Raw genomic sequence first — 22,959 nt, 5'->3', positions numbered from 1 at the left:
AATATTAATATTGTGAAATCTTTATTTTAAATAAGACAGAAAAAAGTACATATATCCGCTTTTGTTAATTAAGAGTAACATTTCCTTTTTTTTTTTTGTCATATATAAGAACGTTTATCACAAGGTACGTATTAAAATAATTTTGTAAATGTGGTTTTTTTAGTACCCTTTTTGTGCCTTTTTTATTTATTTGTTTTTTTTTTTTTTTTCACTATATATAAATAATGTTCACAGGTTCATAACACCATAGTTCATATCTTCTAATAATAAATATGCTAAATATTAATTTTTATGTATAATTTATTTTTTTCGATATAATTTATATAATCTATAATGTAGCGAAATAATAAAAAATATTATTCGACAGAGCAATATAATATGTGTTTGAAATTGATCGATCTAAGTATTAACTTATTTTCAATTTTGTTGTTTTAATTTTTCTGTAATATAGCTGGTTTTATGTGAATTTTAAATGTTCACATAGTTATCTAGGAAATGGAAAGTTTTAAAAATAAAGTGATAATATGTATTGAATTCGTTTCATCCTATTTTATGAAATTTACATTATAACTATAATTATAGCATTTTTAATACATTCTTGACTGTAAAAAATAAAGAAAACCCCAATATATAATTTCGTTAAAAATATGAAAAATAATCGTTATCAAAATTATGTAAACGCAATTTCAGAAATTTGATACATAGACAAAACTTTTAGTCTTATTTTGTAAACTTATAATGTTAGTTAGATCTAAGGTATTACAAACATGATACATGTCAGCGGTACAGGAGCAAAATATATGTATTAAATGTTTCCCTAATGTTCATTCATATGTAGTTATGGGTATACAAATATGTGCATTGAATCACACTAGAGTAACATTTTTATGCTTCTTTAATTAGTAAAACTTCATTTTAGGCTTACAAGGTAGAAAATAAATGATACGCTTTTGCAAAGCATCTGAACACATATAACCCATAAAAAAAAGGAAGGAAAATTTTTGTAGAGTTTCATAAATTATTAATTTTACAAAAGATGATTCTTAATCTATTATGTTTTTATCATGTTTCTTTTTTTTTTTTTTTTTTTTTTTTTTACACTATAAAATGATAAAAGAAGTACGTTCATATTTTTTTTTAGAAACATACATACATAAATTACATTACACGGAATATTTCATATAATACCCCTTCTCTCGCTACAACTTTTATTACTTACAAGAGTGTATAAGGACAAATGTGACAACAATAAAAACGCATTTTCTCCATTTTTATGAATCTATGCTATGAATGGTTATATTAAAATTAGTACATGTAGGAGTATATTTGCAATTCAAATAGGTTCATCATCTAACCTCAGAAAAAGAAAAAAATTATATTTTTCTAACAATAGAATTTTTTAATATTATGTGCTATACATATATCAATAATATTTTTAACAATTTAACTAAAATAACTATATTAATTAGTAATTAATTACACAAGTTTTGATAGAACGAAAAAAAAATAACTTGTTCAAAAAAAAACGAAAAAAGAAAGAAAGCCTGAATAAATGATAATTCACTTGTAAGAATAAAGTATAAATATATAATTGTGGTAAAAAAAAAAAAAAAACCATTAATAAATTCTTCGCATGTAAGTATATTCAAAATTAAAAATTTTATTTGCAGATCAGCCTTAAGTACATTTGTGATCTTACACAATTACATATATGTAAAAATATGTGTGTAGTCTAAATGTGTACTATCTTCAAGTGATACACGCCATATTAATGAATAAAAAGTAGTATTTTCTCTAGGGAAAATTGGCGCGCTTCAATATTCTGTTAACCTTAAAAAAAATAAAATTACAAATGCATATTTTCTTCGGTAGAGTCAAGTATGCATAGGCATTTCCATATTTTAGCTAAAAGATATATTATAAGTAAAATAGTTGAAACCCCAGTAAGAAAACCAAGTTGGGGAAAAATATGTAATAATAATAATGTTGTAAATGCTCCAGTTATAACTGGACAAAGTATTCTATATATATGCATAACATCCCTAAATTTTCCTCTTTTATTTTTCTTCCCATTCGTAATGGGTTTGTAATAATTGTCATTATCCAACATATTTAACAATTCTAATTCAACAAATATGTTTAACTTTCGAAAAAAATTAGTAACGCTTGGTAGAAAGGATCTATGTTTAGCACAACCATTATTCATACCTTTTAATTCCTTTATTTTTTGTTCTTTATATTTTTGTATTGAAGGAATCTTTGTTTTATTTGTCTTTATAGTGTCATGTATCGAAGATCCCAAAGTGTAAGTGCTATCCCAAGTGTCATTACTAAATATATTATCAACATCTTCTTGTCTAAATGATTCATTATGCTGTTCCTCACTGTGACAATCCAATCCATCATCTCCATATTGTGGTATAGTTATTTGTTTTCCATCATCATAAAACTCATCTAATGTTATATTTTTTTGGAAAAGCAACCGTGTAACTCTTGAATTTAATGATTTATGAAAGAACCCTTTCTTTCCAAATGATTTCCCAGAGAGTGTATACTATAAAAATTATTAAAAGCATTTTATTCAATTTTTACGAATAATTCATTTCAACATTTACACTTTTAATAAAAATAATTATATCTCAATAAACACGTTATATAAAAAAATATATGTAAGGTTTCAAATGTATTTTTTACCCTTACATTATCAGAATGTTTCCATTTTCCACATGTTAAAATAAGGGATAATATACAAATTCTGTTCAAAACTTTGAACATATTTATTTTTTCTCTCATAACTTTTTACTTGGATGCTTATTTTTAAAAACTATGTTATTTTTGTTATTTTTTTATTTTTTAAATATATAAAAAATTCATTTCTATGTACGCATTTTCACTATTTTCTCTTTTTTACATAGTTTTCCAAAATGTTATCATTTAATTTTTTATAAGAATGTAATTATTTGCGAAATGCTTTTCTATATTTTAAAAAAAAATGGAAATTTTGTTATCTTTTACAATTTCTTAGTAATGAAATGTAAATAACACAATGTTGTAAAATATAGAACATACAATATGTACCGTATGAAAGACAAAATTTTTAAATTTCAGAACAGCCTACTATTTTTATTGCACTTTTTATGTAAAAGGGAGCATTTTTATATAAAAAAAAATATAAATATAATCTTAGAAATATTATTCCAAAAGATGTAATTAAATAAAAATACCAATATTAATACTAAATTATTGATTTTCTATTATTATAAAAAATCTTACATGAAAAAAAGAAACACTTTTATGCGTTTAAAGAATTGTCGCTGTTTTCACAATGCCACTACATTATACTTAAAAATACTCTTTTTATAATATATTTTTTTTGAAACAATAATAAAACAAAGAAAAATAAATACATGATGAAGGAATGAAACATGCAGAAAAGCGATAAAATTATATAAAAAAACATACCATCACTTAAATATATATATGTAACATAAAGCTTATAATAACATGTACTTTTTTTCCTTTTTTTTTTTAAATAAACAGAATTCAAAAATATGATTGAAATAAACCTCTTTCAACAGATTTATAATAAGTTGTAGTAAGAGAAGTTAATTTTTTTCAACTTTTATGTCTTTTTATATGATATATAAAAAATATGTTATAGTGGGGTAAAGAGCGTTATCAAATTAAGGGCATATATATCCTACATTAGAAATTTAAAGGTTTTTAAAAAATTCCAATGAATAAATAAAAAGACTTCGTGTTGTTAAAAAACAAAATAAATAGTAAAAATTCGGAGGAAGTTGAAATAACCTTTCCCTAATATCTATGCCAATTTATGTAAAAAATATAGCTCCAAAATAGAGAAAAAAAAAAAAAAAATGTATGAATTAGATGTTCCTTTTATTTTAATTACAACCATATTTTTTTTTTATTTCTTAAAGTGCTAATTCTTCTAATAGCTACGACAATTTCGTTAGTTTTTTAAACACTACTTTTCTTCTACACAGTAAAAATAGAAGAAAGATATAATTAATGTCATGAAAATGAGTTATTTAATTAATTAAAGTATAGATGATTAGTGTGATAGTCAAGTAATATTTTCTTATCCAAGTAGTGCTCGTTAAGAATTATACGCTCCACTTATACCCCATTCTCCTTGGTAACAAAGTTACGATGCGAAGGAAATTCTAAAATCATTTTAAAATTTTAACATAAATAATGTGATATATTTACAGTTCTATATACAAACCATAATGATTCAATATTAATGAAATTATATAAAGACAATTGTTTTATTCTTAGAATTACCATTTGCAGAAATTTTTACACTTTTAAAAAGAAATACAAAATGGAAGCGTTGCCATACTAATGATTCATTATTAGAGTTTTTATACTAACTATATACCATTTGTGTATGTCAATTTTAACAACATCTTATACATGTTTTATTATTCCATAATATATAAGCAGTGTAATTCTTAATATATAAAGTATTTTATGCAAAAAAAAATGATATAATATACTCTGATACAACTCTAAAATTCAGAAGTTCATTACAATAACAACGTCTTATAAAGGGGAAACTGTGTGTTACTAACAAGTGTCCAATAAAATATATATATTCAGTTTGGTATTAATATTAAGATTTGCTTTATCGAATAGTAAAAGTGCACAATTTACATTTATATATTTACAAAAAAAAAAAAAATATTTTTTTTAGTGGATACTTTTCGCATATTTTTTTATTCATTGTAGTAGCTTAATTTATTTTATATATATGTTTAATTAATTTGTATCTCCTCTTTTTATGAAGGAACAGGATGAACTATTTCAAAAATGTGATATTTTTCAAGGAAAGTTAGAGTTAATTCTGCAATAAAGTTATTTTGTTTTTCTTAAAAAAATAATGTTTAAATGGTGACAAAATACATACACTAATGTAAGCTTATATACTCTGTGTTTTCTTCCTAAGTTGTGTATACAGTAAAAATTAATATTCTACTAATAATTATTATAATGTACGTATTAATCCCCAATGAATTACTAATTACTTATATTTAAGACACCCACATTTCACATATGAATAAGCGATTCTCCATTTAGTTAACCAGCAAATATTTTATTAATTTAGCAAACTGTTGTAGAGTAATATTTTCCATGTATGAAAAAACAGAAAATTTTGTGTTTTCATTAACACTTTGAGAGAAATATTGTAAGTTAGTGAACTATAATATCGCTGTATGTTTATTAAAAATTTTGTACGATCTAATATGTTTACCAAAATAGAATAAATAAATAAATAAAAATACATTCTAGTACAGTTAAATAATATTATTTTTGTGTATTTTTGATTTTTAAAATGCCAGTTTTAAAAGAGTTGTTAACCCAAGTCATTATTTTAAAGCACAAAGCAAATTTGTGTTATGCACATTGTATACATTTATATAAAATTCTATCTAAATGATATATACTACTAAAAATACAAAAACAAAAAGTTTTAATCCTTTTTTTTTTTTTTTTTTTTTTTTTTAAAATATTTCAAAAAAAAAAATAAAAAAAAAAAAAAAAAAATTTTTTTAAAAAAAAAATTCAAAAAAAAAAAAAAAAAAAAAAAAAAAAAATTAAAATTAAAAAAAAAAAAAAAAAAAATTTTTAATATTTTTTTTTTTTTTTTTTTTTTTTTTTGTATAAATATTCCAAAAAAGAATGAAAAAAAAAAAAAAAAAGTTTTCTTAAAAATACACTTCACTGATAGTAAATTAAACAGAATAAGCAATATGTATTATTTATTAAAAAACACAAATGCAAGTGTTTGTGTTTTATACTAATTTAAAAATTTAATTAGGAGATTCTTTTAAAAATTAAAAAAGCTAAATTTTTCGTTAAGCTTCATGCATGTACAAAAATTATGCAAAGCAATTACGAGTATGCAGGCACATAGGTATACTTATGCATGCATATATAATTACAGACAAATATATATTGGAATGTTCAAATGTATTCTAATTTATTGCGCTAAATTTTAAAGATTTATAATGATTATATAAATCATCTAAGGGGTGTGCGCAGAAGGTTGGATTGAACATTCTTCAGAGTTACAAAAAAAAAAAAAAAAAAAAAAAAAAAAGAAAAAGAACTAATAATCCACAAAACCAAGGAGGGTGTTCTTATATTTTCTTTGCATGTCCACAATATATATGCATTTTCGTGTTCTTTCAAAAAAATATGTTATCAATATGAACAGCATAATAATTAAAATAACTGAAGAAAAAGGTTCTCTAAGTGATGAAGCTATAATAGCTCCCAAAAAGAGAATGATATGGGGTATAAATATTTTATATTTACAAAAGAACAGTTTAATCTGATGAAGTTTCGATTTCTTCACAGAAACGGAGTAATTTTTGTCTTGATAAAAATAATAATCTAATTTTAAGGCACGCAGTAATTCTAAATCAATCGTTTTATTTATTTGGTTCACAAAATTTGATACTTGTGGCGTGTATTTTCCAAATATGTTCAGTTTAAAAGTGTTATTTTTTAAACCATAGGACACTAATGACGCATACTCTTTTTCTATAGCATCTTTGTCTAATTCTAATAAATCAGCTATGTTTTTTGTACAGTGTTTATTATTTATTAAACTTTTGTTTTCTTCTTTGCTTAGTGATCTACTGGACCTAAAAGTTGACCCCTCATATATGTTATCTATCTCATTATTCCATATTTCAACTGTGGCAATATACTACAGATATTAAAACAAGAAAACACAAAAATATTTTTAAAAAATACAATAAGTTCTGTTTTACAGAAAACATACTAGATAATAAATAAAATAAAAAAAAAAAAAACGACCAAAAAGCTACGTGTACAACACTTGGTGAGTGCAATTCTTTTCTTACAGTATTGAAGCAATAACATGTCCATATTAAAGCAATACAGACAAGAATTTCAGTAAAAAAAAGAATTTCCTTTGAATTTGGCGATAGATTGTAACATTTCTTAAAACAAGCTGAAGTTTTCGTAGAAAATTTGTCATCTAAATGCGTGTAGTATATATGTTGTTCAACAGTTGTATAATTGTTATCTAAGTTCTTCATAATTATTTTGTTAACTCAAAAATATATATGCTTCATTATTAATGAGCATAATATATTATTTACATGTGTGAGGGAAAGAGAATTTTTTTTTTTTTTTAAAAAAACATTTTTACTCTAACAGTCACGCTGTAAAATGTGATTGTAATCAGCTTATTAACATTGTTAAAATACAAGCATTCAGAACACATTAAAAAATGTGTGTGTAATTAATTATGTAGCATATTTCAATGCTTCGTTAATAGATACAATATATGTTATCAACAAAAATGTATATACATAAGCATGTATATATACCTATACATGCGTTTTAATTCCTGAAAATTATACTCGTAGATGCAATTATAAAATGAACACTTTATCTTACGAAAATAATAAACACGTATGCATATATGTATCAAGAAAAAAGTAAAAATAAACTAATTATAAAAGTTAACTAAAAACGTAAAGAAAACTCTTTTTCGCGAAATCCTATGGGGTTTATATGTGATGTATGGTGTAGTGCAACAATGTGTTATCAATATATTTTTTACAGGGATTATAGGGAAACGGTATGTGCACGTATATAATGTTATGATCAATAGATACGTTCATATCTATAATTAAGTTTCCTTAATGTATACATAATATAGGAAATATATATTATTTATAATATCATGAACCAACAATCCCTCATATATAATTTTTTGCCAGTTAAATAATGTCAGAAATTTTCACGAATAGAAAGGACAAAATACAAATTCTGTTTCCCCCTTTTAAATATGGAAAACAATAAAAAATACTAATTTTCTTAGTTATTAATAAATTCTTAAGTTGCAAAGGGAAAAAAAAAAAAAAAAAAAAAAAATACATGTTGAAAAAATATTTCAATGTAATTTCTTGTAAATTACAATTTGTTGTACTTTTTTTTTTTTTTTTTTTTTTTTTTTTTTTTATTTTAAATATAATAAAATAATTATTTTTAACAATATTTAGCAACTTCTAATTGCCAAAAAAATAAAATTCTCTTTAAAAAAACGTGTGAGCCAAAAATATAATTTATATTAAAATAATAATTTAGACCACTTTAGTATGGAAAAGCTCAAATGGATTTCAACGAAAATCCACCAAATTTTACAACAAATGAAGAGCGTAATGGGAATTATTCAGAATTTTATAAGATGGGGTGGGGGAATTATATGTATACAAAAAGTTGCAAAATAGAGAATATTTTTTATTCACTGTATGATGTTTTTGCATCGCCATTTCCTTTAAAAGTTTCACACTTTCAAATTTTTTATGAATTAATAATAAGAAATTATTTATAGGAATACTTAGAAATCTAAGCTTGTAAAAAACTCATTAAAAAATTTTACTATTTAGAGTTATTTTTCATTGTTCCAAGATTACTCTTATCTAAAGGGAAAAAAAAAAAAAAACACTTCGACATATATATATGTGAATGTTATGAGTCGCATTTCCCCTTGCAGAAAAATAAAGTTAAATGGTATTTACATAATAGTGCATCTAATGTAGACGCGCTATTTATGACATCAAGTTATGATTCTTATTACCAAAATATGTATTCGGAAAAAGAGTCTCTTCAGGATTTTTTTTTTTTATTTTATGTATTTCTAAACATCTAAACAATGAATAGTTGTATACTTTTGTCTTTAAATTAACATAATGTGTTAGGTTAAAGCATGGCACAAGCGTTCAACGGTTACAGAGAGAAAATATATATATGTGTATACAGTCCTTTATCATTCTATAAATTTTAATTACATTCTATTATAGCTTATTTTGTGTAATTAAATATAAAACATCAACCATTAATTGAAATGTATAGTGTGTAATACATAGATATGTATTTATGCAATAACGCATATACATATTAATGTAAATTAAAAATAAATACTTATTAAAAAAAAAAAAAAAAAAAAACTATGGACAAAAATTGTACATGATTATCATAAATAAAATAAATATAAAAAATGAAAACAATATATGTAATACTGAGATAAAAGGACTTTTATTGTGTTAAAAATTAACATCAAAATATAATGCATAAAATTAAATAAAATTTTCTCTGTGCTATAGACGTTTTTAAGAGAATATATATTTTCCCCCCTTAATTACTACATTTGCTATAAGCAAAAACAGATATATATTATACAAGATTTTAGGGATTTACGGGAATTTTTCTTTTCTCTACAAACATCATAAATAGAATATAGTATTTATGTCCTTGAGATATTCTTTTATTTTAAAAAAAAAAAAAAAAAAAAAAAAAACACATTCCCCCATTACAATGAAATATTTATATTTCATCTTTATGCTATCATTGTGTATTTAATAAGGGAAAAAAAAAAAAATTTATTATAATAATTCCATTAGATAATATTATATATTATCATATATAAATAGCTTGGTGATAATTTAGTTGTATTCTATTCATAGACATAATGTCTACGCTGGGAATACTCTAAACTATCTTGAAATATTGCTGTTATTCTTTTTAATTTTTATTATATGTCTTCGTGTATTTTTTTTTTTTTTTAGTTTTTACGTAACTTACCTACAATTTTTTTAATAGGACTAGAACTATTTGATTTAGTTTTAGCATTTGTATTATCCTTTAAATCTTTTTTAAGGCCTGTAGCTTGTGTAGATTCACCAGCTTGTTTAGCATCTTTAGTCTTTTTCGTTTCTTCATCCTTTTTAACACTTTCAGTTTTTTTCGTTTCTTCATCTTTTTTAACACTTTCCGTTTTTTTCGTTTCTTCATCCTTTTTAACACTTTCCGTTTTTTTCGTTTCTTCATCCTTTTTAACACTTTCCTTTTTTTTCGTTTCTTCATCCTTTTTAACACTTTCCTTTTTTTTCGTTTCTTCATCTTTTTTAACACTTTCCGTTTTTTTCGTTTCTTCATCCTTTTTAACACTTTCCGTTTTTTTTGTTTCCTTATCCTTTTTAGTACTTTCCTTTTTTTTCGTTTCTTCTACCTTTTTAGAATCTTCGCTCTTCTTCACATTTTTCTCAGTACTTTCCTTTTCTTCTTTGTTCTCACGAACGAATGTGTTCTGTTCTAAATTGTTGCTGACAGATTTTTTCGTTGATTCAACACCTCCTTTTACATTTATTTTTAATTTATCAGATTGTCCTCTTAAATTTTGGGATGCTTCTGAATCATGTTTTTCCTGTGACTGGGTCTTATCCGTGGAATCCTTCTTTTCATTTTTTATTTTATTTTGTAGTTTGTCAACTTCAGTATGGCTGAGAGCATCTTCCTTTTTCTTTTTCTCTTCTTTTAACATTTCCTTTTTCTTTCCTTCTCCCTTTTCTTCTTTTTCAAACTCTTTTTGTTCTATTTTCAATGTTTTATCCTGTGTTTTGTCTTCTTCGGATATCGTACCTTCATCTATCACATCTTTCTGTTTTGTTTCGTCTTTTTCTACACTTAATTTCTCTTCCTTTTTCATTAAAGATTCTTCTATGCTTTTCGCTTCTATTTTTGTATCTATTGTTTCTTTTGTTATTTCTTCTGTCTGTTGATCTAGTTTTGAAAATTCTGTTGGTAAAGTTTCTTTCAGCTCTGAGATGAAGACTTCACTATCTTGTGTTTCTGCAACTTTACTAGGTGTTTCTTCTTTTGTATTTGTGCCTTCTATTTCCTTTTTTTCTATTTCATCCTTTGGCATTGAATTATCTACTTCTCCTAATAATTCCTCTTCGTTTGATAATTTTTGGTTATTTATAATTAGGTCTAGCATTAGTAAATCATTCGCAAGTTCTTCATCATTAAATTGTTGATCTTCATTTAATAATTCTTCTCCCGCTAAGTCTTTGCCTTTTTTTTCCATTTCTCCATACAAATTTAACTCCTTCTCCATAAAAACTCCACTTTCTTTTTCTGAACATTCAGGTTTTAATGGACACTCTTTTTTTTCTGTGCATTCACTTTTAAACGGGCACTTCTTTTCTTCTACGTTACCGTCTTTAAATGGACATCCAGGTTTTAATGGGCACTCTTTTTTTTCTGTGTTATCGTCTTTATATGAACATCCAGGTTTAAATGGGCATTCCTTCTTTTCTACGTCACCGTCTTTAAATGGGCATTCAGGTTTAAATGGACATTCCTTTTTTCCTGAGCATTCACTTTTAAATGGGCACTCTTTTTTTCCTGAGCATTCTGATTTAAATGGACACTCTTTTTGTTCTGAGCATTCACTTTTCAATGGGCACTCTTTTTTTTCTGTGCATTCTGATTTAAATGGACACTCTTTTTTTTCTGAGCATTCACTTTTAAATGGACACTCTTTTTTTTCTGTGCATTCTGATTTAAATGGGCATTTCTTTTCTTCTACGTTACCATCTTTAAATGGACATCCAGGTTTTAATGGGCACTCTTTTTTTTCTGTGTTATCGTCTTTAAATGGACATCCAGGTTTAAATGGGCACTCCTTTTCTTCTACGTTACCGTCTTTATATGAACATCCAGGTTTAAATGGACACTCTTTTTTTTCTGTGCATTCACTTTTAAATGGACACTCTTTTTTTTCTGTGCATTCTGATTTAAATGGGCACTCCTTTTCTTCTACGTTACCGTCTTTAAATGGACATCCAGGTTTAAATGGGCACTCTTTTTTTTCTGTGTTATCGTCTTTATATGGACATCCATGTTTAAATGCGCACTCTTTTTTTTCTATTTCATTGTCTTTTTCTGTGCATTCACTTTTAAATGGACACTCTTTTTTTTCTGAGCATTCACTTTTAAATGGACACTCTTTTTTTTCTGTGCATTCTGATTTAAATGGGCACTCCTTTTTTTCTACGTTACCGTCTTTATATGAACATCCAGGTTTAAATGGACACTCTTCTTTTTCTGTGTACTGTTCTGTAATTGGACATCCCTCTTTCTCGGTGCATTGAGCCTTAAATGGGCATTCCTTATTTTCTACGTTATCGTTTTTAAATGGGCACTCTTTTTTTTCTGTGTTATCATCTTTATATGGGCATTCAGGTTTAAATGGACTCTCTTTTTTTTCTGTGCATTCAGATTTAAATGGGCACTCCTTTTCTTCTACGTTACCGTCTTTATATGAACATCCAGGTTTAAATGGACACTCTTTTTTTTCTGTGCATTCACTTTTAAATGGACACTCTTTTTTTTCTGTGCATTCTGATTTAAATGGGCACTCCTTTTCTTCTACGTTACCGTCTTTAAATGGACATCCAGGTTTAAATGGGCACTCTTTTTTTTCTGTGTTATCGTCTTTATATGGACATCCATGTTTAAATGCGCACTCTTTTTTTTCTATTTCATTGTCTTTTTCTGTGCATTCACTTTTAAATGGACACTCTTTTTTTTCTGAGCATTCACTTTTCAATGGGCACTCTTTTTTTTCTGTGCATTCTGATTTAAATGGACACTCTTTTTGTTCTGAGCATTCACTTTTAAATGGACACTCTTTTTTTTCTGTGCATTCTGATTTAAATGGGCACTCCTTTTTTTCTACGTTACCGTCTTTATATGAACATCCAGGTTTAAATGGACACTCTTCTTTTTCTGTGTACTGTTCTGTAATTGGACATCCCTCTTTCTCGGTGCATTGAGCCTTAAATGGGCATTCCTTATTTTCTACGTTATCGTTTTTAAATGGGCACTCTTTTTTTTCTGTGTTATCATCTTTATATGGGCATTCAGGTTTAAATGGGCACTCCTTTTCTTCTACGCTACCGTTTTCAAATGGACATCCATGTTTAAATGGCCACTCTTTTTTTTCTATGTTATCGTCTTTATAAGGGCATCCAGGTTTAAATGGGCACTCTCTTTTTTCTGTGTTATCATCTTTATATGGGCATCCAGGTTTTAATGGGCACTCTTTTTTTTCTGTGTTATCGTCTTTATAAGGGCATCCAGGTTTAAATGGGCACTCTCTTTTTTCTGTGTTATCATCTTTATATGGGCATCCAGGTTTAAATGGACACTCTTTTTTTTCTGTGTTATCATCTTTATATGGGCATTCAGGTTTAAATGGGCACTCCTTTTCTTCTACGCTACCGTTTTTAAATGGACATCCATGTTTAAATGGGCACCCTTCTTTTTCTGTGCATTCTAATTTAAATGGGCACTCTTTTTGTTCTGAGCATTCATTTTTAAATGGGCATTCTTTTTTTTCTGTGTTATCGTCTTTATATGGACATCCAGGTTTAAATGGGCACTCCTTTTCTTCTACGCTACCGTTTTCAAATGGACATCCATGTTTAAATGGCCACTCTTTTTTTTCTATGTTATCGTCTTTATAAGGGCATCCAGGTTTAAATGGACACTCTTTTTTTTCTGTGTTATCATCTTTATATGGGCATCCAGATTCAAATAGGCATTCCTTCTTTTCTACGTCACCGTCTTTAAATGGGCATTCAGGTTTAAATGGACATTCCTTTTTTCCTGAGCATTCACTTTTAAATGGGAACTCTTCTTTTCCTGTGCATTCTGATTTAAATGGGCACTCTCTTTTTTCTGTGTTATCGTCTTTATATGGACATCCAGATTTAAATGGGCACTCTTTTTTTTCTGTGTTATCGTCTTTATAAGGACATCCAGATTCAAATGGGCATTCCTTCTTTTCTACGTCACCGTCTTTAAATGGGCACTCCTTTTCTTCTACGCTACCGTTTTTAAATGAACATCCAGACTTAAATGGGCACTCTTTTTTTTCTGTGTTATCGTCTTTATATGGACATCCAGGTTTAAATGGGCATTCCTTCTTTTCTACGTCACCGTCTTTAAATGGGCATTCAGGTTTAAATGGGCACTCTTTTTGTTCTGAGCATTCACTTTTCAATGGGCACTCTTTTTTTTCTGTCCATTCTGATTTAAATGGACATTCCTTTTTTTCTGAGCATTCTCCTTTAAATGGACACTGACCTTTTTTTCCATCTTCATCCTTGTCTGCATCATCCTTGTCTTCATCATCCTTATCTTCATCATCCTTATCATTATCATCCTTATCATTATCATCCTTATCTTCATCATCCTTATCATTATCATCCTTATCATTATCATCCTTATCATTATCATCCTTATCATTATCATCCTTATCATTATCATCCTTATCATTATCATCCTTATCATTATCATCATTACCCTTATCATCATTACCCTTATCATCCTTATCATTATCATCATTACCCTTATCATCATTACCCTTATCATCCTTATCATTATAATCCTTAGTGTCCTCTCTGTCTTCATCTTCCTTCTGATCTTCATCATTACCTTCTTCACCATCATCCCCATTTTTATTTAAATAATTCTTTTCGTTAGGATCATAATTATCGGGCTCGTTTTCTTCTTCTTGTTGATCGTAATTTTCGCACAAATTATCATTAGTGTACAATTTTTTATAACTTTCCTCGTCCTTATTTATATTATCTTTGTAAAAAATAAGAGATTCATTTCCTTCATATGAATCCAAACCATCATTAATATTATTATATACATCATAAATATCCTGAACATAATCATATATATTAATATTTTCTTTTTTATTCATTCGATTCATTTTCTTTTCCCTTTTTAAAAAATTTCCCTTAAATTCTGTTTTTAATAATTTTTTGCCTTTTTGATTCATTTGCAAATTTTCCTTTTCCTGTCTATTATCTAATTTCGTTGTTAATTTCTTAAAGCTGGATTTTCCATTAATTTCCCTGTGACGTAGGTTACGCGAGAAATCTAAGACTACACTGTCATGTTTTGTTTCCTCAATGTATTCATTTTCTCTTAGCATTCGATTACCCCCAAAAGAATATATGTTTTCTTGGTTATTATCCCCATCACATGGTTTATTAGAAATGCACTAAAAAAAAAAAAAAAAGAAAAAAAAAAGAAGTGTGTAATACACACCATTGTTTTCGTATAGTGTAACGTCTTACATGTTTAATCTTTTCAACAGTTGTAAAAAATGGGGAAAACTGTAAAAGAAATAAACATAAGTAGAGGTGGGGGAGGAAGAAAATATATAGATAATATATGCTATTACTATCTTACATTACTACTTGGATACTCAAATTTTGATACTAAAAATACAATAACAAAAGTGTTAAGCAACAGAAGCCATTTATTCAGTGCACCTCTTATCTTCCACTTTTTTGACGTTTCGATATCAGAATTTATAGAACGTTTTGATAAATTTTCTTTTTTCCCATGTTTACACAAAATGTTTAACACATTATATTTCTTTCTAAACATTTTAAAACTTTTCTTAAACGGAAGAACTATAAATATTAATTTTTTTTTTTTTTCTCTCTTTTATAATTATAACTAATTCTCAAAACAGGTATGCAAAATATATCTCTATAAATTTTTTTTCAAAACAAAATTGTATTAAAAATATATATATATATATGTATGTATATAAATACCATGCACATTCACACTATTAGGTTGACTTCATTTCATAAAATATATTTTCACAAATAAAAAATAATATACAGTAATAATTAATTATTGTATATTATAGATAAGCCTTTCTAATAAAAAAAAAAAAAAAAAAATGTGTACGTAAAATTTTTGCGTACATTTAAAAAAAAAAAAAAAGATAATATAATAGATCAGGTGTCACAGTTTGAGTCATTGAAGGCTCACGCAATAAGAATGGACTTAGAATATAACATAAAAATAAATATTATTTAAACGAGCTATACTTTAAGAAAAGAAAATTTAAAAATATTTGAACATTTTGGCTAAGGGGATATAATATTACATTAATCAAAGTTATTTTTGCATGCATAATTATGTGTATTCACAAAAAAGCTTATTCTATTTTGTTCAGAAAATCATTAAGGTTATATAGTAATAAAGCTATGCAGTTAAAACATAGGAGAAAAGGGTATTATATTCTAAAGTGGAACTATATTATTATACAAAAAATAAACGTAAAGAAATTAGCCAACCGCACACATTCCATCTGTTTTATAAATAAGTGTCTTTCAATGGGTATATAATAAAAGATAGATGATATTTTGCCTGTTTAGTAAAAAAAAAAACACACATTAAAAGTCACGTGAATTTTTTTGTGATACAATCACCCCTTAGAAAATAGTTAAAATTATTTGCATATATAAATGTTGTTCTTAAGCTAAAATAAATAGAATAAACTGAATTATATTTTTCCTTAATATATTGTATATCTAAAATTGTAAAAGTGCAAAGGGAACAAAAATTATTGCACCTGTTTTTTAATGTGTTTTTATTATTGCATTTTTTCACTTTTTCATTTCTCACCTATACATAATATTACACTTTTATATATAAATTTTTGTGTTTTTTACTTATTTAAAGTTCTTTCCAACTTCGATACGAAAAAAAAAAAAAAAGAAACCCTTAATGTACAAGTCCGGTAAAATTCACAAAAGGTACATTTATTTCTTTATAAATTTTCATTATATATATATTGAAAGCAAGTGTTTTTGTGTGCACGAAAAATGGAAACCCACATTTTTATTGTTTTTCTTATGAACACTTTTACACCTTTTCTTATTTTAAACTCTGATTAAATTATCTATAACCCACCTCCCACCCTAACAAACCTTTTATTGAATTGTGTACTTTATATTATGTCACATTTGCATCTTAACTATAGCTCAAAACCAAAAAAAATACATATAAATATATATATTATACATTTTTTTTAAGCTCTTTTGAAATAATTATTTTCTGTTTTATTTTAATAATGCATATATAAAAAATATGCATGAATGAAAGTTTTTTATTTTATTTTAATTTTTTGCAGAAAAAATTGTCTTAAGAATTTTTACCAGAAAAATTCGCGAGAATGTAATTTTTCAACTATTTTATAATTCTATACTAAGTTATATATTTATGGGCTTTATTTCGTGTTACCCATTTCCAAAATAATTCTTAGTTACTAATTTTCATAGTATTACACAAATTGAGCTCTAAAAGAAGTGCGAAAGGGCCGGGGTGGTGGTGGAAAACTTTCTTTTCTTTAATGTTTAATGAAAGTAAAATTTAAAATGATTTAATATAATAAAAAAAAAAAAATGAACGTCTTAAGAATACAATCTAATAATTACCTTTTTTAATTAATTCTTCTTTCTTTTTGTTTTCTTTTGGCAAAGTGTCAATTTAAGTTACTCTTTTTTATCTTGTAAAATGCATTATTTTTCATAGGTATAATATATATCTTGTAAGCCATACAGGTGCAATAATAAGGATCTGTCCAATTTATCCATATTAAGACGCCAACATATAGGTATATATAATTATTGTACATATATATAAATATAATCCTACAATATTAAATAGTAAAAAAATAATGACACAAAACTTACATCTAATTTTGTATGGACTAAACAATGTCATTTATAATTCTATGGCTAAAAGAGAATAGGAAATTTTGCTCTCTGTAAAATGTCTTAAAAATTTTTTACAATATACTTTTTCTATTTTTATTTTATGGTTTAATATTTTCGTTTTTTCGCATTAACGTTCACATCAATATTATGAAGTTGAAAGCATGTTGAAAGTTCGTACGTATGGAGTCGCTTAAAAACATTCCATCCATATTAATCCATGAACAATTATTTAAACGTAGAAAGAAGTTTTAATAGCAATTAGTTATATCAAATTGTTAAATTTTTATTTTCCGTCTTATTCTATGCATACAGTATATATAATACATAAAGTACCATATATGTACTACTATATATTTCTTAACTTATATATATGTTCTATTATATTTATGTATACATTAAAACTCCTATAATAATTAAGGTATTTATTTCCATCTTCATTTAGAGTTAAAAAGCTTAATTTTTACTCAAATAAATATAAAATAAAAAAATATATGTCCTAACCATGTATAAAACACTTTTATTTACATATATTTAATATTTATTTATGTATCATTACATCAGGTATAGATATTAAAAAAAAAAACGTTACAACTTTGATAAATCCATTTTTACAAAAGAAAAATTTCCGCGATATGCACAAAAAAAATTTTTACTTGTAGAATCCATACAATCAATTCCAAAAAAAAAAAAAAGTACATTTTTTCATGATAATTACTATATATTTTTTCTATTCTGTAATGCATGCGTTACCCTAAAATTTTGTAGTTTCATTTATAAATTCTCGGTAAAATAAAAAAAAAACTTTTTTATATTATTTTTTATCCATTTTTTATGCCATTTTTTATCCATTTTTTATGCCATTTTTTATCCATTTTTTATGCCATTTTTTATGCCATTTTTTATCCATTTTTTATGCCATTTTTTATCCATTTTTTATGCCATTTTTTATCCATTTTTTATCCATTTTTTATGCCATTTTTTATCCATTTTTTATCCATTCTTTATGCCATTTTTTATCCATTTTTTATGCCAATTTTTATTGTCATTTTTTATGTCATTTTTTTTTTTCCTTTAATCAACTCCCCCCCAAATTTATTCATCTCCATTACTAATATAATAAATTTAATGCAAAAGAATAGGAAAAAGTTGAATACCATTTTTAACTCTTTAATGAAAAAGAATATTATTTTACAAAAAATGCTAAATATAGAAAAAAAATTACAAAAGAACCCACATTTTGTTTAAATATTCTCTCTTTGTTGTAAAAATTATACAAACCTGCTACACCCAGCGGTGGTGACAACCTCAAAGTTATTAAAAATACATTTTTATAATATTTATATAAATATATATGTAGACAATTTAGGTGCCATATATAAGTGAAAGTATATATATATACATAGTGATAGTAAAAAAGGGAAAAAAAAAAAGAAGAAACTATGCTCTCTCTATATATATATGCGCAAAGGTTTAAAAAAAATTAACTTATTTTAATGTTTATAATGACTGCGCATTTGTGTTTAGTTTTAACAGTTTATTTTATTTTTTTTGTTATTTTGGTTTAAATTGTTTTGATTTTTTTTTTTTTTTTTTTTTGTTATATTAAGCATAAATTACCATAAAATTTATCCCTTGAAACAACATAGATATAATCATATTTTTTATTAGAAAATTGCACTGTGAATTTTAGAAAAATGATTCTAAAAAAATAACAAAATTCTGCACGCACATCTTAGCTTACTACAAGTCAGAAAATTAATTTTTTCCAATGTTGCTCCATTTGTGGTTTTATATTGTTTTTTAGTATTATATATATAGTTGATGTTACATGTATATCATAGTTCAACCACTCACACGTAAGTATAGTAGTAAATATCATACTCAAAAAACACATTATCACAGATAGTAATATTTATTACAATCTATAAAATGTGTGTATATATGTATAATTATTTTACTTAAGCAACCCCTTGTCCCTCCCCCATGTGCATATGGTATTATGTATAATATAATCAAGAATTTCCTTGAATATATAAATATATATATATGTATACATGTTTAAGTCTATAAAAGCTAGTTTTAAAAATTTGGTGGTACAAAAATTATAATTATGTAAAAATATATTTTTTTTATATATTATATGAATAAGCTTAATTATCAATTTTGTACTGTTGTTTCTACCATAAATTTTTACTTGAACGAGTTTTAGCGTTCTGAAAACTTTTTTTTTTGTAACACTTTTATTAATCTTTTACATTATTTTTGCTTGCCATTATCTACTTTATTTTTATGTTGTACAATTTGTTTATCCAAAAAAAAAAAAAAAAAACACATGTATGTTTATGTTCAAAAATATTGCTTAAAAATTATATGTTAAAAAAGACAAGTCGCGTTTTATTTACATTACTATAAATTCATTTCTAATAATAGAAATTTATATAAAAATAATAGCCTGTGTATTTTATATATTTTATTACAATTTTTAAAAAGAAGCATTTCTCTATTTCAAATTTTTTACTTAAAATATGACACGTAGCAAGTCACGTATAAATAATAACTCGTCTGGGGATTATGAATACAATATAGAAAACAAAAGTTTCACGAAATGTAGCATACCCAACAACAAAGCTTTTTTTTTTATACAGCTTTCTGCCTTTTTATATATTCTACTATTAGTAAATGAAAAAAAAAAAAAAATATAGCAACCACATATATAAAGAATATATATAATATGTATATAATGTGTATATATATTGTTATTCATATATTACTTCCTTTAAGTAGTGTTGAAACTGTTTACTCTAATTGTAACTTTTTTTGCTAATTCAATATACATAAAATTTTTGTGTACACAAAAACAACATATCTTATATTATATATGTGTGCTCTTAATTTTTATCTCTTTTGTAGAATATTTTTATAAATCAAAGTAACAATAATGACCACCGCGCTCACAACTTGCCATCAAATCATCGACACCCAAGGTCCCTAGCCCAAAGAACAATGCTTACTTTAAGAGGTACTGTTGTAAATCAAAATATATTAACTAAAGAGAGTGGAAAAAACAGAAATCCATTACCTGAAGAAACAGTAGAAGATTATTTAAGCAGATTATCTTCTCAAGTAGAACTTACAAATCAACTGATATGTAAAATACAATCTTATGGTCCTGATATATCGTTAAAGGATATGAATTTTATTTATATGATTTTATATAATGAACATAAATCAAACTGGTCTAACCTCCTTGAATGCTTGAAAAACGTCTCATTAATGTTAGCAACTAAGTATGGACGTAATGCAAGTTTCCAAAAAAAAGTCTGGTGCTCTGTATATAAGAAACTTACACAAGATGTGATACGAGAGTCAGACAATGATGGCTATCAAAATTTAAAAAAGTTTTTAAAAAAACAAACGTCATGCAAAACATGTGATTTTATCAAATTCTTAAATAGTTGCATCACATCATGGAACGATTTTGCTACGAAAAAAAAGAATGAAGCATATACCTTGTTGTGTACAGCTTCAAAAAGTGGTACCATAGAAAGTAAAAAGTAAAAAAATAAATGAAATTCATAAGTATTATATGATGTATAGACTAACAACTGTGACGATAACAGAAAGAAATATGCAAAATCATAATAAAAAAAAAAAAAACACTACACCCACACGTATATAATTTTCCATAATAATATATTTATACCTAACTAAAAATATTGTATAACTGGAGTTTTAACAGTACTGTGAATTTCGAAAATATATACACCACACAAATAAATAAAATTATCTCTGTATATATTTTTGCAATAACCATAAAAAAGGACAAGAAAATTCGATTGAGTCATCATGTGAATAAATGACCCTTTTTGTTTATGTAATTTAACAACTTTTACATTTATACCAAAAAATTCTGCATACAAAAAAAGGTTACCTTGCGTATCGTATGGCGCATTATTTTCAATAGAGTACGTTTTCTTTTGAGCCCCAAAGTTAAAATATATACATATATATATACAAATTTTTTAGTAACCTTACTTATAAAAAATATAAATTGTTAAAAAAAAAACCTTTTTGCTTCGCTAAAAGATTAAAGGTACGTTCTAAAAGTATACAATATATTTGTATATATTTTGGAATGTATATATACATTTAGTGTTTAGCAGCAAAGCAAATGTAGTATGATATTATTACAAAAATAGAAATATGTTAAATCATGTTTATAATTTAGTCTTGTTTTAAACACTAGTTTTTATATGTACATAATAATATAAATACTTTTACTTTTTGTTATGTTTAGTTTGATTCATTTGTATTATAAATTCGTTTTCACAATAATTAAAAAACACATATATTATTACACAACTACAAAAAAAATACATTATCCACTCTCTCTCGTCCTTCATTTACGTTTCTAATATATATGCACTTCAAGTTATATCTTATTTATGTATAGGATATATATAAAAACTTAACATTTATTTCTCATAAACAAACTTGTAAAACACACCATATTTTATTATTTATGTATAGCCCCCCAAAAATAAACTACAATGGAACATGCTTTCAAAACAAAAAATATATATTTTGTCAAAATGTGTGATTTATTATCGTACTTCTTACCCCCTACATTAAAAAGGACAACGATGCTAGTATAATTCTTTTAAAGTGTTATATGAACTTTGTAAAAAAATTATGTTTCTATGACCCTAATATATACAAACATATATATATATATATATATATATATATATATATATATATATAAGTTTATGTATCTTTAAATAAATGCACACAATTAAAAAAAAAAAAAAATCACACTATTCCCCGAATACCCCCTTAAATAAATGCATTTTCTATTTTTTTTATTATTTGATTAATTATACTAAAGCTACGTTCCCCCCCAAACGAATGAACCCATATATATATAATAAAAATAAACCTTAATTTTTTATTGTAATACAAAATATGAAAAAAAAATTTTACAGCATAAAGTAATTTCATATGAAACTTATTTTTATACTATTTTATGTGTGCTCATGGCCATATTTTATCGACGCTTTAATACTTTGAAAAATCACATACCACCCATATTATATTTAATAATATATATACCACCCATATTATACTTATATATAAATACCACCCATATTATACTTATATATATAGCACCCAATATATATATTAAATTATGCTCACGTACTGACATTTTAAATATTTTTTTAAGCCGCCAAAAATATCTAAGTACGCCAAAGCATCCCTCATTAATGATCTTAAAAAAAATTGTCCACATCATGAATAAAAAAATTGATTATTTTAAAATTGTACATATGAATAAATACAAATTTAGTTATTTCTAACTAATCTATATTTATGCTATTTTTATTATTAGTAGTTTTTTTTTTTTGGTAAAATTCTTATATCACTGAGGATAAGCCTCAACAGATCGTAAAACATAGTTTACTTTCATGTTTACAGCACCCCGGGATAATGTAAGTCGTCTACA

The 22,959-nt window shown here is 25.2% G+C and overlaps 4 protein-coding genes and 1 non-coding gene across 5 annotated transcripts; 1 reads left to right on the top strand and 4 right to left on the bottom strand.

The window, feature by feature from the left end:
• Positions 1-1,846: 1,846 nt before the first annotated feature.
• On the bottom strand, positions 1,847-2,775 carry PGO_062250 (Plasmodium exported protein, unknown function; the record flags this gene model as incomplete). The annotated part of the gene is made up of 2 exons (XM_028686868.1): positions 1,847-2,554; positions 2,701-2,775. The coding sequence occupies 2 exons, from the start codon at positions 2,773-2,775 to the stop codon at positions 1,847-1,849; spliced, it is 783 nt and encodes a 260-aa protein (XP_028542669.1).
• A 3,361-nt stretch (positions 2,776-6,136) lies between these two features.
• PGO_062240 (Plasmodium exported protein, unknown function) lies at positions 6,137-7,097 on the bottom strand (the record flags this gene model as incomplete). The annotated part of the gene is made up of 2 exons (XM_028686867.1): positions 6,137-6,742; positions 6,900-7,097. The coding sequence occupies 2 exons, from the start codon at positions 7,095-7,097 to the stop codon at positions 6,137-6,139; spliced, it is 804 nt and encodes a 267-aa protein (XP_028542668.1).
• A 2,534-nt stretch (positions 7,098-9,631) lies between these two features.
• Positions 9,632-15,327, bottom strand: PGO_062230 (Plasmodium exported protein, unknown function; the record flags this gene model as incomplete). Its single annotated transcript, XM_028686866.1, has 2 exons — positions 9,632-14,935; positions 15,127-15,327. 2 exons carry the CDS (start codon positions 15,325-15,327, stop codon positions 9,632-9,634), a joined length of 5,505 nt encoding a protein of 1,834 aa, XP_028542667.1.
• A 4,654-nt stretch (positions 15,328-19,981) lies between these two features.
• Positions 19,982-21,014, top strand: PGO_062220 (Plasmodium exported protein, unknown function; the record flags this gene model as incomplete). Its single annotated transcript, XM_028686865.1, has 2 exons — positions 19,982-20,131; positions 20,367-21,014. 2 exons carry the CDS (start codon positions 19,982-19,984, stop codon positions 21,012-21,014), a joined length of 798 nt encoding a protein of 265 aa, XP_028542666.1.
• A 1,855-nt stretch (positions 21,015-22,869) lies between these two features.
• Positions 22,870-22,959, bottom strand: PGO_062215 (the record flags this gene model as incomplete). The annotated part of the gene is made up of 1 exon (XR_003699415.1): positions 22,870-22,959. It is a non-coding gene; the product is annotated as a large subunit ribosomal RNA (ribosomal RNA).

Source organism: Plasmodium gonderi, assembly GCF_002157705.1.
Source record: "Plasmodium gonderi DNA, contig: Chr06, whole genome shotgun sequence".
Lineage (NCBI taxonomy): Eukaryota > Apicomplexa > Aconoidasida > Haemosporida > Plasmodiidae > Plasmodium > Plasmodium gonderi.
Note: the sequence above shows the minus strand (reverse complement) of the source record. Positions and strands in the feature narration are given on the sequence as shown.